Source organism: Anser brachyrhynchus, assembly GCF_964034855.1.
Source record: "Anser brachyrhynchus genome assembly, chromosome: 1".
In the NCBI taxonomy this organism is placed as follows: domain Eukaryota; kingdom Metazoa; phylum Chordata; class Aves; order Anseriformes; family Anatidae; genus Anser; species Anser brachyrhynchus.
This window is the reverse complement of record NC_137694.1, coordinates 123,828,888-123,848,202: the sequence shown is the minus strand read 5'-3', so window position 1 is coordinate 123,848,202 and position 19,315 is coordinate 123,828,888. Positions and strand designations below refer to the sequence as shown.

General features: G+C 34.1%; 1 protein-coding gene across 23 annotated transcripts in view; it reads right to left on the bottom strand.

The window, feature by feature from the left end:
- DMD (dystrophin) overlaps positions 1-19,315 on the bottom strand; it is a 1,241,121-nt gene that overhangs the window by 680,069 nt on the left and 541,737 nt on the right. For all 23 annotated transcript variants that reach the window (XM_080576230.1, XM_080576221.1, XM_080576232.1 and 20 more), the window contains 3 exons: positions 13,670-13,831; positions 7,248-7,358; positions 2,059-2,232 (listed from right to left, as the gene is read on the bottom strand). In XM_080576230.1, the coding sequence (XP_080432356.1) occupies positions 2,059-2,232; positions 7,248-7,358; positions 13,670-13,831 (447 nt within the window). The remainder of the gene's footprint in view (positions 1-2,058; positions 2,233-7,247; positions 7,359-13,669; positions 13,832-19,315) is intronic.

The window sequence follows — 19,315 nt, the reverse complement described above, 5'->3', positions numbered from 1 at the left end:
CCTGTACACTTTGACAGAACTGCAGAATAAATTACACTATGCTTTTTTTTTCAGATGTAATTTTTTGAGTTTCTCTTTTATCAGTGGTATCTCTCACAACGCAAAATCTGTGTCTAGTATACCTGGACAGTAAAGACATTTTTTCCAAGCACATTTTCTCCATAATCTGAATTACCAAGATGACTCTCAACATGATTATTATTTCATTTACTTAAAGGCAGTATGTATATAGACCAACTACTCTCTAGGTACCCCATATAAAAGATACACTCTTCATCACTGAAAACATGCCAACAAATTAGGAAGCTGTTGTGTGATAGACACTGGTCACATCTGATCGGATAATATGAGTAGATTTTTAAAACAAATATCATGAGATTCCTTGTAGAGAATAATGATCTAAAAACATATTCCTACAACATGATAGCTATGGGGCTACAAAAGCTAGCTACTGAGTGAAACTAAGCACAGGGATTCTAATTACCACGTAATTCTGATAAAAATATGAATTTAAGGGTAACTACATTAAAAAAAAAAAAGTAAAATAATAGAATCAACTTGTTCCACACTTATTTTTTAATTCTTACATTTAGGTCTGAAAGAAGTTAAGGGAAAAAAAACTGTCTTCAGGCATGCCAAAGTGCCAGAAAACAAACAAAACAAAAACTAAAACAAAAACAGCTGAAGACAAGCATCTGATTGCCCTGATATTTGCTGTTAAAATCTCCATTTTACTGTTATCAAAACTGTGTTCATCTTTATCTCTACTTCTTGTCAACAATAAGGGGGTACAGGATTACAAGGGTATTAAAGTGATGCATACAGGTTTTTCCTCGTATTCTTTAGGACATATTCAGGTCTCTTTTGTACCATAAAAAAGTCACAGCATGACATCTCATGAAAGCTGCAATGGTTTTGCTTTATGTTTTGAGTTTCCTGGCTAGAAAACCAGGCATTGCATGCATCGCAACCCCATATATTACAGCGTTCCATGACGTTAGCACACAGTGGAAAATAGATCCCATCCATGAAAATAAACTCATATGCAAGATGGGAAGGGAGGATTAGAAAGAATTCTTGACTTATATTCTCATACAGTGGAAGTCACAGAATCACAGAATGTTAGGGATTGGAAGGGACCCTGAAAGATCATCTAGTCCAATCCTCCTCCTGGAGCAGGAACAAGATACTGCCATACCCTCTGCAAGGAGGAGGAGAGGCCCACAGCCCGCTCACTCCTACACTCCCTCTGGGTTGCTTGCATACAACCAGGCGTTCTTCCAGAATACCCTGCTATAATTTAACTATAAATGCACCCTGGAGTATATAGCCCTAAATTTCTTTGGTTGGGGCATATAATCAGGGCATAGCTGAGATTGGAACCTGTATACAGAGGTCACGTTTTTTCCTGAGGCAAGGTACTACTCATTCAGTCAGCTCGAAAATACCCCGTGACTGAATAAATTCTGAAAGTCCATGCCCATTGTTTGAAAGTACACTGAAATTAGAGTATTTTATTTTTTTAAATTTTGTGATTAACTGATACTTTGTTTCTCATCCTGAATTCCAGATAACATTCTGTCATCTTTAGCTTTCTCCATATAGATTCATATTTTCAAGATTTTTCATTAAGTTTCCTACGTTTCTTTGTCATGATGGAAGAAGACAACACCATATAAAAAGGAAAAGTAATTTACTTTAAGACTGCTAGAGAAATATCACCATGCTATTTTAGCTTGGCAAGCTCTGAAATCGAACAGTTTTAAACATATAAATGTTCTTCTAACCTCATTTACAAACAAGGGAAATTGGACAAGGAGGATAAATCCCTTCTCTCTGTCTTCTCTCTCTCCCTCCTAACCATACCCCCCCCCCCCAATCAAGGGTTAACTAAAAAGGTTCCAAACACTTTCATCGCATAACTTTCCTCTTAAATCTTTCTCAGATTTTCTAATTCCTCTCACAGGCATATTAAAATCATAGCTGAAAATACTATACATTCTAAGGACTGAACAGACAGGAAAGAGAGTATTTTTATATGTATTTTTATATATTCACCATGCAATGATCCAACTGTGATTGTACTACTTCCTGCTCAACACTGTTCAACTCCAACTTGGGCACCTGCAGTTTCACTTCATCTAAAATTCTTTTACATTCTTGTAGACGTTGTTCAAAATTGGCTGGCTTTTGAAACAAGCGAAACTTCACAGAGACATCCTGCAGCTTTTTCTGAAAAGTAAACAGGGATGAATATTAAATGTCAAATGAAATCAACATTGAAGACAAGCCTTAGATCCATTTCAGCATGCTTAGAAAGCATTATCAATCAGCACAGTTCCTCATTTAAACATTTGAAATCTTTTTTTGGTAAAATACCAGCAGCAGAGAATCTTGGTCTGTATGGGAAGAAAAAGATCATCCAGGGCACTGGAAGCAGTAGAGACAGGGACAAAAGAGCCTGTGTAATGGACTGAAGAAAGGGAAAGTTTTCATATTATCCAGTATGCATAATGTTGGGGATGGGAAGAAAATGGAGGTTTAGAGGCTTGAACATACTACAAAGAGTTCTAGAGTGGATGGTCATCAGCTCTCTACCATGTTGCTGCTTCTTGGTATTAGGAGTGAATATTTTATTCCCTTAAACAAACTCAAATAAAATTGCTGGGCTGTAAGTAGGTCTAACTCAAAAACTTAATCTATAAAATTGATTTATATTTCAATTAAAAAAAAAAGAAAAAAGAAAAAAGAACACCACCATAACTTAGAGGAAGAAGAAACTGATCTGAAGGCAAAAAAAAAAAAAAATATGAAAAGCATGGCTCCTAATTTCACAATTTTCACAATTTGTTATCTTTGCCAATTAATTATATTGCTTATTCACATGATCCCTACCTTAGGGGGAGGGAAAGTAATTAGAAATAAAGCAAATAAAGGGCATTTTAATTATCTACAGGAATAAGAACTCATTTCTCTTTAGAAGTATAGAGCAAACTACTAGTAGGGTAAGTTTTTCTACTGTTTGAAAAATAGAACATCACTAAGAAATGGATAACTAATTAAATAGGAACTCAGCATTTGCAAACTCAGTTTTGATATTTTTTCTTCAAATCTTGGACACTTTATATCAATACACTGTTTTCTGTACTATACAAACTTCAGAAGAACTATAATAAGGAACAGAATTGGACTATACATAAAAACATATGGCATTATTTAATTTTTATTTTTTTTATTTTTTTTGAAACAAGAAATCATGCTTACCACGTTTATTAGAATTCTATGAAAGAGCCAGAAATCATATTCTAATATGAGTAGAAAACAATGCTAGGTACCACAGAAACCTTAATCATAGAATCACAGAATGGTTTCAGTTGAAAGTGACCTTAAAGATCACCTAGTTCCAACCCCACTGTGATGGGCCAGGGACACATTCCACCAAACCAGGTTGCCCAAAGCCCCATCCAACCTGACCTGGAAGACTTTCAGGGATGGGACATCCATAACTTATCTGAGAAACCTGTTCCAGTGCCTCAGCACCCTCTGAGTAAATAATGTTTCCCAAATATCTAATCTAAACCTACACTCTTTTAGCTTAAAACTGTTACCCCTTGTCCTATCACTACACTCCCTGACAAAGAGTCCCTCTCCAGCTTTCTTATAGGCCCCCTTTTAGGTACTGGAAGGACTTAGATTTCTAACATTTCTTTCTGACAACATTCCTTGTTAAACTCTCTTAATGAAGTTGAGATCCAATGGGGTAAGGAAGGAAGTAGTTCCATGGATAAATAAGTAAACAAATGCATAGGAATAGGAAACATAATTGGAATAAATGATATCGCTTTTTTCTTCAGTGTGTTTGCCTACACTAAATTCATAATTAGTTTTTCTTCTTCTTGTGATACTTCAACTTGATGAAGATCAAGTCATGGGGGAAGCTTGCAATGGCCTATCATCTGTTACAATTTGTGTTGGTCAATACGTTAAAAATGACATAGAAAAGAGAGAGAATGGTGATACTAATGGTAGAGAAAATGAAAGTCATCTATGAGGAGTCACTGAAAGATTGCAGAGTACTGCAGGTCTATAGGAGAAAAACAGAGAAATAGTGTTTAATCCTGCCAAAATTAAGTAATGAACATCATAAAAACAAACTAAAAAAAAAAAAAAACAAAAAAACAAAAAAAAACAAACAACAACAAAAAAAAAAAACCACTAACAAACTAAGCTTTATATACAAGTGGGATTTAAATTATCTAACAGAACTCTCACTGGAGTTATAAGAGATACATATAATAGTTACATCATATACTTACATATCTCTCACAGTTAAGAAAATATCAGGCCAACACTTAAAAGCAGCCAAATAAACAAATTGGTTATTTGGAACATAAGGAACAAAAGAGAAAATACACGTCACTGTATAAAAGTCACTGTATAAGGCTACATTAGTGCTCAAACACTGTGCAGTTTTGATCCCCTCATCTTAAAAACAAACTGTAAAAATAGAAAATGTGTAAAGAAGAATGACGGGGCAATCAAAGCTATATATCTCAAGGTCTGAGTATTATCTAAACATACTAGTCAGTCTGGAAAAGAGACAACTAAGGGTGAGTAAAATTAGCAGCATGCAAAAAGTTGAATAGCAAATGACATCTGTTTCTCAAAATCCATGAAGAAGGTGACACCAAATTAAACTTCTTACAGGAAATACAAGATGAACAAAAGGAAGACTTCAATGTGTAGCATTCAGTTAAATTGTGTTCAATGAACTTGTGGATTCTAGCAGTTTACAAAAATTCATAAAGCCATTAGATATGTGTTTTTAAATACCTCTGACCCAGAAGACTGTCAGCTGCAAATCAGTGAGGAAGTATCACTAAATGTTCTTGTTACTTATCACTGACTTCTGGCTACTGCTGATGACATGGTATTGTACTAAACAGATCTTTGGTCAGAAGTAACATGAGAATTCTTTAAATGCGTATAAAATGTAGTTAGCCAAGTTTATTTCATACCAACAGCTGAACTGATGGCAGTGCTCAAACTTTATAGTCAGGTAATCTTGGCTGGCCTGTATAAAGGAAGAGCACAGAAACAACTGAGGGGAGAAAAGGAAAGACCACAACTAACTCAGTATCATTCATTGCTTCTTTTGAGAAAAATAACTTAGCTAGAAGCACAAGATTTGTATTTTATTCAAAACTGAAACTACATGTAATTAAATATTTTTGGAGATTTTCCATTCGTTTATATTTTACTATCTTCAATAATGTTAAAATATCACTTCTGATATAGTGGTTTTTTGTTTGTTTTTACTATGACACACCATGCTTACCTTAAAAGACAGATGAAAGTCATAAAGAAACAAGAATGTCATTTGTCTGCTGTGTGATTTCTTTCCACAAAGGTATTGGTATCAAATTTTCAAAAATAGCACATCCTCAGACAAGATTCCTCTTCTGCGTAACAATTCTAGCCTGGTAGGACGGACTAACTAGGTATTAAATCACGATGGCAGAAATAATTTATTATTTTGCTAATTCTACCTTTTCCACTTAACCTCGAAAATAAGAATTCTCAACCTACGATACTCCAAAAGTCCGAATGAATTTGGTCACTGAACAGCTGTTTCAGAGTTTGACTGCAGTTTCAGAATTTCACTGCAGCTACTTCTTTTCATAATTGTTTATTTTCTGCCTAGACAGTTGAACTAATATTATAATGAATATTTAAGACAAATAAGCATTGCTTAACGAAAAAGAAAAATGCTTTTGTTATTTATTTAAAAGTGAGTATGCTCTTCAGGAAAAAAATAAGTAAAGATAGATATTATGAAATCTGGGAAAGAATTCAAGGGAGCTCACTGGCCTAAAATCAAATATAAGTATTTGGATCTGAGGTTCTAGCTTTCAGCCTCTTGGGGCATACTTCCATTATGCATGCACCAAGTGTGATCAACATCCATGTAAATTTGCTAGTGTTTGTTCATATGTTAGCTAGTGTAAGTGAAACAGATTTTCAAAATGATCCCACCAATTTGTCAAAACTCAAACTGATGTATCTGGTCATCTAGAGAAGCCTTTAGAAGGAAAAAAAAATAAAAATATATATCTGCACAAAGACAGATTAAGAAAAACAAAATACATGCAAAAAGGGTAGTGCTCCTTTGCATGCTGTTGAATTTACAAACATTTAGATACAAAGTCATCTGATGCCTACACTTCACTTTTGAAATACTGGCAACATGGTAGCTGCCATGGAGACCATCAGGAGGTGAGTTGGTGTGAAGGAAGACAGGAACATAAGGAAACACAAGTATTCTCAAAAAAAGAAAGCTAGTCCTGTAGATGAAACATTGAAAGTAACTTTTTCATTTTGAATTAAATAACTTTTAAAAGGGCATTCATTTTATTCATAATAAAAAATAAAACTGAAGCTAAGATACCTAGAAACATTTGACAGAGATGAAGAAAAATATGGTCTTGTTTACTGTGAATATCATAACCAAACTCTTCATCTTTCCCCATGAACCATGGCATTACTAATAATAATGGTAACAACAGTTTGTTTTGCAGTCTGGAGAACTTTGGCCAGAAATGAAAGAAACAAAACAGTTAAGAACCCATCACGGATTAATCAGTAAAAATGTGTATTTTTCTTAAATGTTAATTAAATCTCCTTCAGACAGAGCTCTCTACATCTATTAAGCTAGGTGAAATACTGCATTAGTTAACACTTTAAATCTGTGACTGCAATGCACTGCTCAGCTTAGACTTTGTTATTTTTCTTCCACCACTCCCACTTACACTGTGAACTGTAAATGAAGATATATGAAATATAGGACAAAGACATATTTAAAATCTGGTTCATCACAATTTTAAATGCAGTTCTGCCAATCTTTCAAAAACAGTATCTTTAACTCTAAATGTTTTCATTTACCTCAAAGGGTATATCAAAAAGCCCCTGCAGCAACTGCAGGACGTTCAAAACAACCTTTAATCAGCATCCGTACAAGTTGGTTATGCCAGCTATGTCTATTCTAAAACCGTTGCCAACTAGTTATTCAGGTTGTAATAGAAAAATGGGCAGAATTGTATACTTTATTCTTTCTAATTTCCTTATTAGAAAGCAACAGCTAAAACATAAGATATAGCTTAAGAATATTTCACACTATAGTAACAGTATTACTAAGGCTGTTTGTTTGCATGACTGAAGAAAAAATGGAGGAAATAAAATTTGCATACCTGCGCCACATCGATTTGAGATAAAACTCTTTTGGCAGCACCTTTGCCCTGGTTTCGTTTCTTCATTTCTTCCAAACTAATCTCATGGCTTGTTAATTCAGATTGTATTTTCTATTGAAGAACAAAGACTATAATCAGAAGTGTTTCAAGAAAATGTTAATCTTGTTAATATTATTTGGAATAGTTGACTTTGAAGTTTATTAAAAGTAGTATGATGCATACTGGATCACTAGAGGAAATTATTCAAAGAATTACTTGTTCACTGTCCCGTAAATTATTCAGTCTAGTTTCTTCTGATCATAATGAAACCTTCTTCTCCTTCCCAAGCATATAGCTCTCTGACATGACAATAATTATATAATATTGCTAAGAGAATTGTGATTAAACTGCATGCAAAAAATAAATATTTCTTTCTTCTGAAGGAAAGCAACTATTTTCATTGGGAAGAAAAGCAAGAATTAATCATAGAAAAGAAAAACACAAATAGAAAAGTGATTTGCTTCACTATTTTTGTATTTTGTTTATCATTTTCACAACATCAGCAGGTGAGTTGAGCGAAGTCTGATCAAAGTATCCTGTATGTACATAGCAAGTATTTTAATATCTACTTGTCATGGTGATTCACTGAATGGACAGTAATATTTAGAGCAAACTACAGAATTTAAAAAAAATATGATATTTGATTTGAGAAAGCATGGAAGGTCAATTGAAAGGACAATGCAATACATGGCAAAAAGGTTTATTTAATAGTTTATTTTGTAATATTTATTTTCTCCTTGTCTAAGTTTAAAATATTGCCCTTGAGGTATATTAGAATTGTAACAGGATTCTCGGATGTGTTTGAGTAGCAAATGGACCAAATTTTTGGTGGTGCTTGCTCTTGGTGGACTTGCTCTTGGTGATGCTCTTGAAGCCAAATCATTTCTTGATGTCTTGGAAGTCAGAACTATATATACAAGGAAGAAGTCTAAACGCTACTAAAATACACTACATCACATCCAATATTTCAAATGTTTTTCTTCTGCACCTCATCAATTAACTTTGGTGTATTTTCCAGTTTACTTTATTCAACCTCACAGTGACTCCGGAAAAGCATATAATTGAATGATTCTTATCTGAATAGGTCAGAACAGCACAGTACAGGTAAGTAGTAGTGTTTATGAAACTAGGTATTGTGGGACACTGCATGAAAATTGATCTTTTTTTTTTTTTTTAATTGCTCTGCAGGTGAGAGATGAAGCATAACCTACTCTGACACCAAAATATGAAATTAGGGAGGAAAAAGACATTACAGGAAAGCTTGAAAGAAAATGAGTAAGGGTTATAGCATGTAAAGATTTTCTGTATTCGCCACTGCTATTTGCAGTCTCAACAGAAAGATTAAATCAGTCCTGACTACAAGACAATTCATAACACCTGCCTATGATGCCCCTGTTCATCCAATTCTAACATGATTGTTTTGACTTTTTTTCACTCGCTTTGACTCGTGAATTTATTACATGTATTTCTTCCAAATGTCCACATGAAAACACTTATTTATTTTCATTTCTATTATTCCCACCTCTGTTTTCCTCAGTGGTTCCTGTCTGTTTTGTCTTTTAGTAAAGACTAAAATCTTTGCAGCGTGAACTGCCTTCATTTCTAGAACATCACAACACAATGTAGTATATGTATATATAAATAACACTGTAATTAAATTATCATGTCCTACAGGTTAAGGATGCTCATTTTCTATCTTTGACTGGCATTTTTTTTCAGACAGTTTATGATTTCACAAAACATACATATGTATGTGTGTGTGTATATATATGTAAATATAATTAGTTTTACATATATATATATATATATATATGACCAAATGAACAGATTGTGCCTATTGCCATAAAGACCGCTTTTAGAACAAAAAGATTTCAGTCTCCAGGGCATGGAATACTTTTTTTCCTTGCATTACTAGTCTTAATTTTAGAAAGATGAACAGTGAAATGCAGAGTATTGATATATTGACAAAAAAAAAAAGCAGAAATTGGCACTATAGCTAGTTGAAAACCCTTCCTATCTTCAATCAGAAAAAGGAAAGACAGAAGAACCAACATAATTGTTTGTCTCATTTTAAAACTGAGAGAATGTGGTACAAATCTAAGTGCAATCTTATGCATCTAGAACAGCATTTGGAAAAAAGCTAGTAGGGCATAAAAGCAAACTCTGTAATAACACTTGCAACAGAAAGCTTGATTATATATCATTTCCTGCTACCTGCTACCATAATTAGAAAATCAGTCATGATATATACAAAAACAAAGAAATGTCAGTCAGGAATAATCAGCAAAATTATAACAATGGAAAGTAATCTGGAAAAAAACAAAAAAATACAAAAACAAAAGCAACAACAAAGACATAAACCACAAAATACACACATCTCTGGTATTTAGTTAAAAAGCAAGCAATTTATTTATAATCAAAGGATAAAAATACAAAAATGTAAGAGTATATCTTGAATCAATATTGTAGAACAATGGCTGCAAAGATTAGGTGGGGTCTAATATGCAAACAGATTTTCATATGAGTAGTGTTGAAAAGACTACACTATGAAAACAGCTTAAAGTTCAGTTGATCTAGTATCAGCAAGTTGCAAAAAAGTTTGAAAGACATTCAGTAAAATATTAAAACACTGGGGAAACTGCTTTCTCATGGCACAGATATTACCTTCTACCCCAGAACTGCAGGAAACCTCTTGTCTGTTTTGTCTGCTCCTTACAAAAGAAGGAAACTCTGTCGGCTCCGTTATTTCGGGAATGGATTAAGGATCAAGTATTATACTGCATGCTATCCTCCAAAATGTCTTTATTTTACGTTGCCTGACCTCATTGTTAGATATTTCATACTAGTTGCCAGAAATTGATAATGCAGGGAGGACTTGCAAGTCAATATTGACTATGCTGGCAAGATCAGCAAATTAGTAAGTTCTCAAAAGAACTTACTAAAAAATGCATATTAACTAGCTCCTTTTTGACCTTCTACGTACAGCTGAAAAAATAATTCTCAAAATTTCCAGCACAGGAAAAGTAGATACAAATACCTTCTACATTAGACATTTTATGAGGTAGATAACCATGTAGTCTTTGTCTCAAAATGTTAGTCTGAAGACAATGATGCATGGCATTATTCTTGTCAAGTAATACACCACATAACTGAGCAACTCTGCCATTATAGTATCATATTAACTTTCGTTTGAACATACCACAATGATATTTTAATAATGGATTAGTAACTATCATTACTTAGAAAATAGTAAGGCGTGTAGTGCTTATCACTACTGAACTGGATTCAAGGAGCTTGTTGAAAAGACAAAGTATGGTACTTTTTCTTTTACTCTCCAGAATGAATTTTAGGTATGTCTGCAGGGAGAACAACAGACAAGTTATTCATTCAGGTGAGAAGTGAAAGAAGTGTATTTTCTATCCCATAATATAAAAAAAGAATATCTTCCAGACTAAACAGCGGTACAAACTGGGGATTCTCTCTCTGCACCAGGAGTTATTTAATAATAACAAAGCTACAAATAATTATCTTGAAAATACTTTGTCACATAAATTTAATATTTTCAGTACAGATCTATCTATTTTTTTTCCTGTCAGTTACTGAATACTTGAAAAGAAGTCAGCAAATGGAACATTCCTGTGACGATGACTTCATTCCTTGTATTTTCTTAGCATTTTAAAGGAGTTAAAAAGACCTCAGTTGGGATAATGAGATCAACCATACAAACAAATCTGAAATATTGTTTTAGGCTTAACCTTACTCTAGCTTTTATTATTATTATTAATTAAACCTTGAGGAATCTGAAATGATTTATCTACATGTTTTTTTGTAAATTGTTTTGTGTGAATCTTTACTTGTTCTTAGAGTTAACCAGTAAGTAGAAACTGTTGGGTAGCAGTGCCTGTATAGCATTAAATTCTCAGAGCCACATGGTGGAGTAAGAAGCACATGGAATTTACATTCCGAAAATGATAGAAAGAAGCTGAATATCACATACTTAACTTTGAGGACTCCTTTTTCTTTATGTCAACTTTCTGAATAAACTAAATTGATCATTTCAATTAAAAAGAGCTAAATATAATTTCATTTTCTCAGATTTGTTTCTGATTAGCTGAACCAAAGATTATTCCTCCTATCTAAGCTCTAAACTGTTTTGAATTTTTGAAGCAAACATGGAGACACACAAAGCTCCCTAGCCCTCAACAGTTTTCTGATCATCAGTTCTTCCAGATTTATTTATTTATGTTTGAAGAAATGCAACACATATTGCTGAACAGTCTGTTAAATCTCTCAGCACGGATAAACTGACCTCTGCCCAGAAACCATCATCACTGACTCAAAGATTCCCTGTCCAGCTGTGCAGACAGTACTGCAGGATGCCCTATATGAATGTGCTGTTTTCAATTCCACAACAGAGCTGTGCCAGCAGAGACTTAGGAAATTAGGAAATCTGCCTACTCTGCCACTGCTTAGGACAGCCATTCATTTATGGAATGTTTCAGTATATTTACCTGCCTAAACTTGATTGTATATTCCCTTTTCCCCTAAGGATTTTAAAGAACTTCGCAACTGAACTTCAAAGATCTTGATTATTTGCGCTGAATTTGTTCACTTGTTAATTACGTTTTTTCCATTAGGTTCCACTTGTAACTTAAAATAAAAACATGAAAGGGAAAAAAACAGCAGCCTCTATGCTTTTTTTTTTTTCCCTAACGTGGATATAATATAATCCTGTGAATTCAACATCAGACAACAAAATCTCAAGAATAAAAACAAGTTCTGCAAAAGCAATGAACTGAAATTCTCCCATGAAGAAGTGTGCTAATTAAGGTTGGTTGAGTTTTATGCTGCTTCAGTTGTTGAAGTTCGGAATTAATTCCTTTGACACAGTCTGTGATCATTGCCAGACTTGCATTTGAGGATGCACATGAACCAGATGCATCCATGGGATATTTGGAACACTGAAAAATGTTAAAATTTATAGGGTCCAAATACACCAAAAAGAAAAGCATATTTTCATATCAAATTTATCTTATGTAGCAGAGTTATGTAATTACAAGATGAGAAATTAAATGAATACATCTTTAACAAATGCTGATTTGTATCCTGTTTCATGTAAAAAACATTTACATTATTTACATTTAAAGGAAAGAATAAAATAATTTCAGAAGCTCAATTGTTAACTAACAACTTAGGATTCAAACTGAGAAAGTTGTCTAATCCCATTTTTACATTTATGTAAGTTAGGAGCAAGTAAATCAGAATCATTTTCAAATAAAACGGAGTGCAAATACAATCCTGTTTTCTAAATGACACTTCTTTACACACACAAAAATACCCGTATGTGCTTACAAACATACATACACAAGAAAAGCGTTTGCGAGGTAAGTCTATCTACCTTTTAATTCAAAAGACATGGAAACTTTTATATATTAAAGAGAGATAAAAGATGATTTTCAGGGCTACATATGTTCAGCTCAGAATGTAAGTAAGATTGTCTAAGCTACTCCTTACAAGACACCCATATTTGAAAATGATTTTAAGCTCTACAGGCATGCTAGAAAGAATGTCTCATCTGAAAATCATTATGAAGCACCTGTTTTCAATTTTCCTGTAGTTTTTTTTTTTTTTGTAACCTGTCTTCCTAAATTTAAGTGAAAAGTACAGAAAAGTTGCTGTATATAATGTTGTACTCTGATAGTTTTTTGTTTGTTTGTTTGTTTTTTATACCGGAGATACTTGATTTTATTTAAACTTGTATTCTTACCATTTTAATGCTGCTGTAAAGCAGATGTGTTAGAGCAAACAAAGAAAAAGTAAAAATGAGAATTCGATGTACAACTTTATTTCAAAGGTTCAATAAACCATTCCTAGGGAATAAGAAAAGCTGATTCTGATCAGCTTACATGTGCTGTAAAAATTGAAATATATGCACATTTATGCGCACATTATGAAATAATTATCAATGTTGTCCATGCTTCAGTAATTTATTGAGAATCTCAAGGCCATGCAATCAACTTTGTAAAAGAGCCATCTAAGAGTATTGAAGAGGATGAGCTCCTTCATTCTGGGATGGGAACTGGATTTTAAAGAGTCACATTATTTATCTATGTCATTTTGAAGTTACTGCATAGTCTTCTACAACATTTATAGTTCTTTACATCTTCTGGACAGGAATACAAGAAAAAGCAGAAGGAAAATATGAATTTACTAGAGAATTAGGTTGACTGTCTCAAAGTAATCCAACCTAAAATTTACTTGCACTTTCAAACTGATCGTGTTGCAAATCCCCCTTAGTAGCATGAGGCTGAGGGACAACCAAATACTCTGTGGCTGACTGAGAAAACTGGTAAGCACATCATTTCAACCTGTATATAACTTACCTGTGCTTCCTGAGGCACTTGTGCTGCATCAACTCTGTCTGCAATGTAGGCTGTTAGCTGTTTGTCTATAACAGCAAGAGACTCTTGGATTAAGCGGAGGGTTTTGTCAGTCTCCTGAGCAGATTGAATACTCTGTTCAAGACTCTTTTGTCTTCTTACAGCCTAAAAACAATGACAACATTATCAGTACGATATTATCAGTAACAATAATGATGTGCATAATGCATTTTTTCCACTTTTTTTCCTGCCAAAATGCAGGCTAAAAATAAAAAATAGTACTCATCACTTGTGCTCGTCCACCTTTTTATATGATAAATTGCGCATCTTTTTGCCACTCATTCAGTTCTTTTTACTAAGAAGCAAACAACAACCAAAAAAACATCCTAGACTGCATAGGCAAGCTATAAAAAATGCAAGACCCTGCACTGAGGATTTCTATAGCGAATGGAAGTAGGCAAAGCTGTATAATAAAACCATCCTGATAGTTCAGTCTTTCATTCTGAGGTGTAGCAGTCCTCCTGATCTTATTATACAGTTCAAGAGATTTTGTTTACTGAGAATAGGGTACAATCCTATCTGAGACAATCCACTTCAGTGAGAGAGAGATAAAAGCTCTCTTGAGAAGGAGCTCTCATACATGAAGCATAAATAGTTTTCTGGAACACAGGCAATTCCTATTCTGAAAATAGAGATGGATCCTTGTCTTGACTGAGAGCTTTCCCAATCTATTACCATTCTAACCAGCCTTTTTCGGTCTAGGAAGTTGACTCTTCTATGCCACCATCAGTACCCCAGTGAATTACCTATCATCACCATTTATATATATATACTTTTTTTTTTTTTTTAAGGGTCCTTTCCTTTCATAGAAGTTGCCTTTGTGGTTTACCAAGTCAGAACAATAAATTATTCTTCCAATCTGTCCTTAAAAAACATCTGTATTAAGCTCTTGACATAAATTGGTTAGCTTTAATTATTATTTGTAACAGTTTAATGTGGTAATTAATACATAATAAACAACCTGGTACTTTTTCCATCATTTCATTCACCTGCTCTCTCATCTTTTACCTTAAACCTAGCAGAATTTCTGCTTTATGCAAAGCACATAACAACTATCAGCAATCTCAAATCTAACACAGTTTTTCTCTCTACAGTCATATTGCTGACCATGGAATAAAATGACTAACTCTCTTTGACATGAATGAAAAGAGGAGAGAGGAAGAAAGTACTCATATAACTTGCTACGTGTCCGGCCATTTTTCAAGTCAAATCACACTTTTCCTCATTGGTGAGACAGCTATTCTTCAATCTGATTTCATAGGTATTACAGAACTCTTGCTTTGAACAAAAATATCTCTCAGCAGTTCAGTGAGAATTCTTGATATATCTGTACCTTCTTCATGGAGCCTCAATTCTTATAGAGCTTCATATTTAACAAATGAAGAATACTTCTTGTGAGCATTCGTGCTAGCTGTTGGCATTAGTTAAAGAATAGGGATCCAACCAGTATTTACTATATTTGTGTTTGTAAGCTGCTTCGTGCTATTTTAAAACATCTGATCAGATAATCTTGTATCACTGCCAGATCCAGGAGCCTTCTGTGGAACTGAGCAGCTTTACGTGTTGGACACATGCTGTCAGTGTTAATGGAAGCACCTGAGCCACTAAGGTGTTACTACCCCACCAAATAAACCAGTGGAACAGAGTTACTCCCCAGCACAGTATTAAGGTTTGCTACTTGAGAGTGGTTGGGCACTGGAACAGACTCCCCAGGGCAGTGGTCACAGAACTGAGCCTGTCAGACTTCAAGAAGCGTTTGGACAACACTCTCAGACACACAGTCTGATATATATATATATATATATATATACATATATGGGGTGGTCCTTTGGGGACCCAGGAGTTGGACTCAATGATCCTTATGGGTCCTTTCCAACTCAGATATTCTGTTATTCTATGATTTTATGATTCCATATTCAAAATATTGATAAGCAGCCTGACACGGAGGCTAAAATAGTTGAGGGCCTGTCCTTCAGCTTTGCAGGCAATTAACATGACTACTAAACTGGCTAAATGTCCTCACTCAATACATTTGCTGTATTGACTAGAGCTGTTCTGCACCCTCACCTAAACTGTGCTCACTCACCATCTCAGAGAGCCATGTGACACTCACACAGAATGAACCAATGCTTACATTGTATGGAGAAACAAGCCTGGGCCGTGACCCTGATTAATTTACACTGTAAATGAAACCAAGGAGTCTTCACAATAATCTTATAAAAAGTACAATACAGTCAAAGAGGTGTTACACAATGTAAGATATTTCTCCAGTGTGTATCAAGTGACTCAAAAACTCAATCCTGTTCACTGAGTAGGTCCCTGGCATTGTCACTGGCATTGCAGAATACTTATCAATTCAATCAAGAAGGATGCAACATTATGGAGGAGTTTTATTCTTTTTCTGTCAGTAGAAAAGGTACTGATGGAGGAAAGTATCACAGGGCTTTTCTAAAAGGGGCATACATACTACACACCTGTGAACCTGAGTTTCATATTTGTCCTTAAAACTTTAAGTGTTTGCACATGCATATCTATATACGCATATTTTTAAAAAGCTATATAAAAGTTTAAACTATTTACATATATACATGTATATGCAAAATTTAAATTTATTATGTTGAGCTATTATTTTTTTGTTTCAGTGAAAGAACATTGGCTTTCTTTTAGTCTGAAGAGGAAATAAGACAGTTTAACACCACACTTTATAAATGGGTCTGAAGACATAACAGGAAGCTCTAGTTCTGCTATTAGATCATAGTCAATAAAGCTGGAGACTTAGTCTCCAAGGGGAAGTGTGTGACAGTTAATTGCTAAATGGGAAATCTCAGGAAAATAACCAACTGTTTACTTATTTCTGAGCCAGTGAAATGTTGACAGCTGTCACGGAAAATACAAACAAATGAAAAAAAAAACCTTCTGTTAGGAAGGAAAAGAGAAAAAGTATTCATGGAGTTTTTTTTTTTTTTAAACCAAAGGCTCTACAGTTTATGGATTTTTTTGTGATTGAGATACATTACAACATCTCTGTACTTTTTTCATGAAATTGTTAATACATTAATCTCCACTTTTAGTTTAGAATCAGAGTGGATTAGTGGCTAAACATATTAGAACACAAAAAAAACATATTAGAACATAAAAAATCTAGCTATTCATTTTGGGCACAGGAAAATTTTTTTTTTATACCATTCAAGCTAGAAAAAACTCCCTGCAAACTCTAGCAATATTTCACAGTGTGTTTTTAAAATATCTCACTACAAATATTTGACCCTTCAACCCCAAAGTGATATTCATCTTTGATTAGATGTAGTCCAAAAGTGCAAATTATACTGATGAGGATTTCTTTCTCTCTTTAGATTACCACTAAGTGCTCTCTGCGCCTTGTAGAAGAAGCCATCTTCATAATAATCATATGGATATGGGTCATGAAGATTTTTTTCTCCTCTTAAGAGGAGAAGAAAATAAGAAAATTGCAACAAATCATGAATGTGTGATATTTGATATAAGTGTAATCTTGGAAGGAGTCCTAAAAGAATTTAAGAAACAATCCCCAAGAATAAAAAATGAATACAGTGTAAACCCCATACAGGAAACATTTTATACAGGTTTTTGCAAGCATAGTCTCAAGAATACCTATCTGATATTTCTGGAGTTTGTTGGGCAGGATCTAAATTGTTTTTAACGTTACAGCCACTTGCAATATTAGTTTGAATTTCTTCAGGCAATAGTGTTTCGTAGATCCAATATATATATATTTGTAAGTGAATCAGTCCTTGAAAAGTAGATAGGGTGTATGTTGCTTATCGACCAGTCCCAGGTGTTCAAGAGTAAACTAAACATACTCTCTTTGTTAACTAAAGAAGAAGATAAGGCATACAAACATAACACCTTGATCTGCCTTTAAAAAGGAGTATCTCAGTAGTGATGCAGCACAATTCACTGCCAAAGGTTTGGTTTGGTTGCTCTATTAATAGTGAATAAAAATTTCACCTACCAGCTTCTGTGCAAATGAGCTTATTGTCTTCGTAATTATATGTGTAATTCTTTAAATAAAATAAATAACCTAGGATATTTAACATTAGAATAGCTTACTAGCTGGTCTGAACTAGAAGCGACCTTGAACACAAGCTGCATAGTGTTGTTATATTCCCGCAATGTATTCTTATGCAAGGAGAGTGTATTTCAACAGGGCTACACAAATGGCACAGAAAATTCAGTGTCAGAAATGTATGAAACAAAGCATGCAAGACTTCACTGCAAAAATTAATAAAACATTTTGTTGCAGAAAAGAGGTATTCATATGGTAAAGAAGCAGTGTGATTGAGTCACTTGTGACTGAAATAGTTTCTTTACTCTCTGATATACATATACAGATCTCACCATTAGTATTTGACAGCTGAACATCAGATTAGCTTTCCAAGAAGGAGGAGGCTTTCTCCCCCTCCCACTTTTCTGTCCTTATTTAAACTGGAAAGCAGTGAATACATTTCTAATATATTTTTCCTATATACTCATCAAAATTGTCTCCAGAAGACTGGTCAGTACATATTCACAATACATACTGTACTTTTCAAATTTAACCCCTACAGCTAACACGATTTTTTTTTTTAAATTTAATGCTTATTATTGTGAAGACTGGATACTATTCATCCATCACTCAGCAAGACTATGTGAAAGTCCTGTTTCCACACACCAGAAGTCCTCTGTATATTCCCAGTTTTCTCCTCCAAGTCAGGAAAAAAAACAGACACTAAGAAGCAGAATTCGAAGGAAAGTATCAGCCCCATGGCAGATACTTAGATGATCTTCAAGGTCCCTTCCAACTCAATGATTCTATGATTCTATGATTTAAACAGAAGTTTGGTATCAAAAAAAAAGAGGAAGTATACAGAAAGTTATTTTTTTTTCTTAGGATACTGTCCAGAAAAATATGGAACAACATGAAAGCCTGCAGTTAGTAGTAGTAAAGGGAACTAAACTCTTTACCTCCCTGTCCTTCAAGTTTAAGCTCAGAACAGCTGAGGCCCCTTCCTTGATACATACTGCTGTGTTATTAATGTCATTGTTCTCAACAAGTACATTTCATGCATCATGAAAGAAGAAGAAAAAAAAAAGTTATCCTTGTTGTAGGAATAATTATCGTTTGCTCCTTTCCAAAATTTTTCCATGTACATCACTTATGCCATTGAACCTAAGTTACTTTTGGTTGCCTTTGTAGCTCATCTTTGAATGTGTTCTGGTTCCAGTTATAATGAGGGTCTCTGATTTCTTTCCTAGTTCCTTTCTCATTCTTACCATGTACTGAGATGACTTCTTCCTGACATTTATTTTCATAACCACAAAATATTCCTTCTGAGCAATAACAATTAACTCATAAGTTGTAATTTCATATATGAAGTCAGGACTCATTGTCCTCCATTAATATCACTTTTCATGTATATCTGGTGAACACTTCTTGCAATTTAACTGCCTAGGTACTCCATCCTGTAAGGTTGTTCTGCATTTATTTAGAGTTTATCATCATTTTTGCCACTTTACTCCTTTGTAAACTGGCCTGAATTGACCAAAGAGGTATTCCATACCGTATAGTGT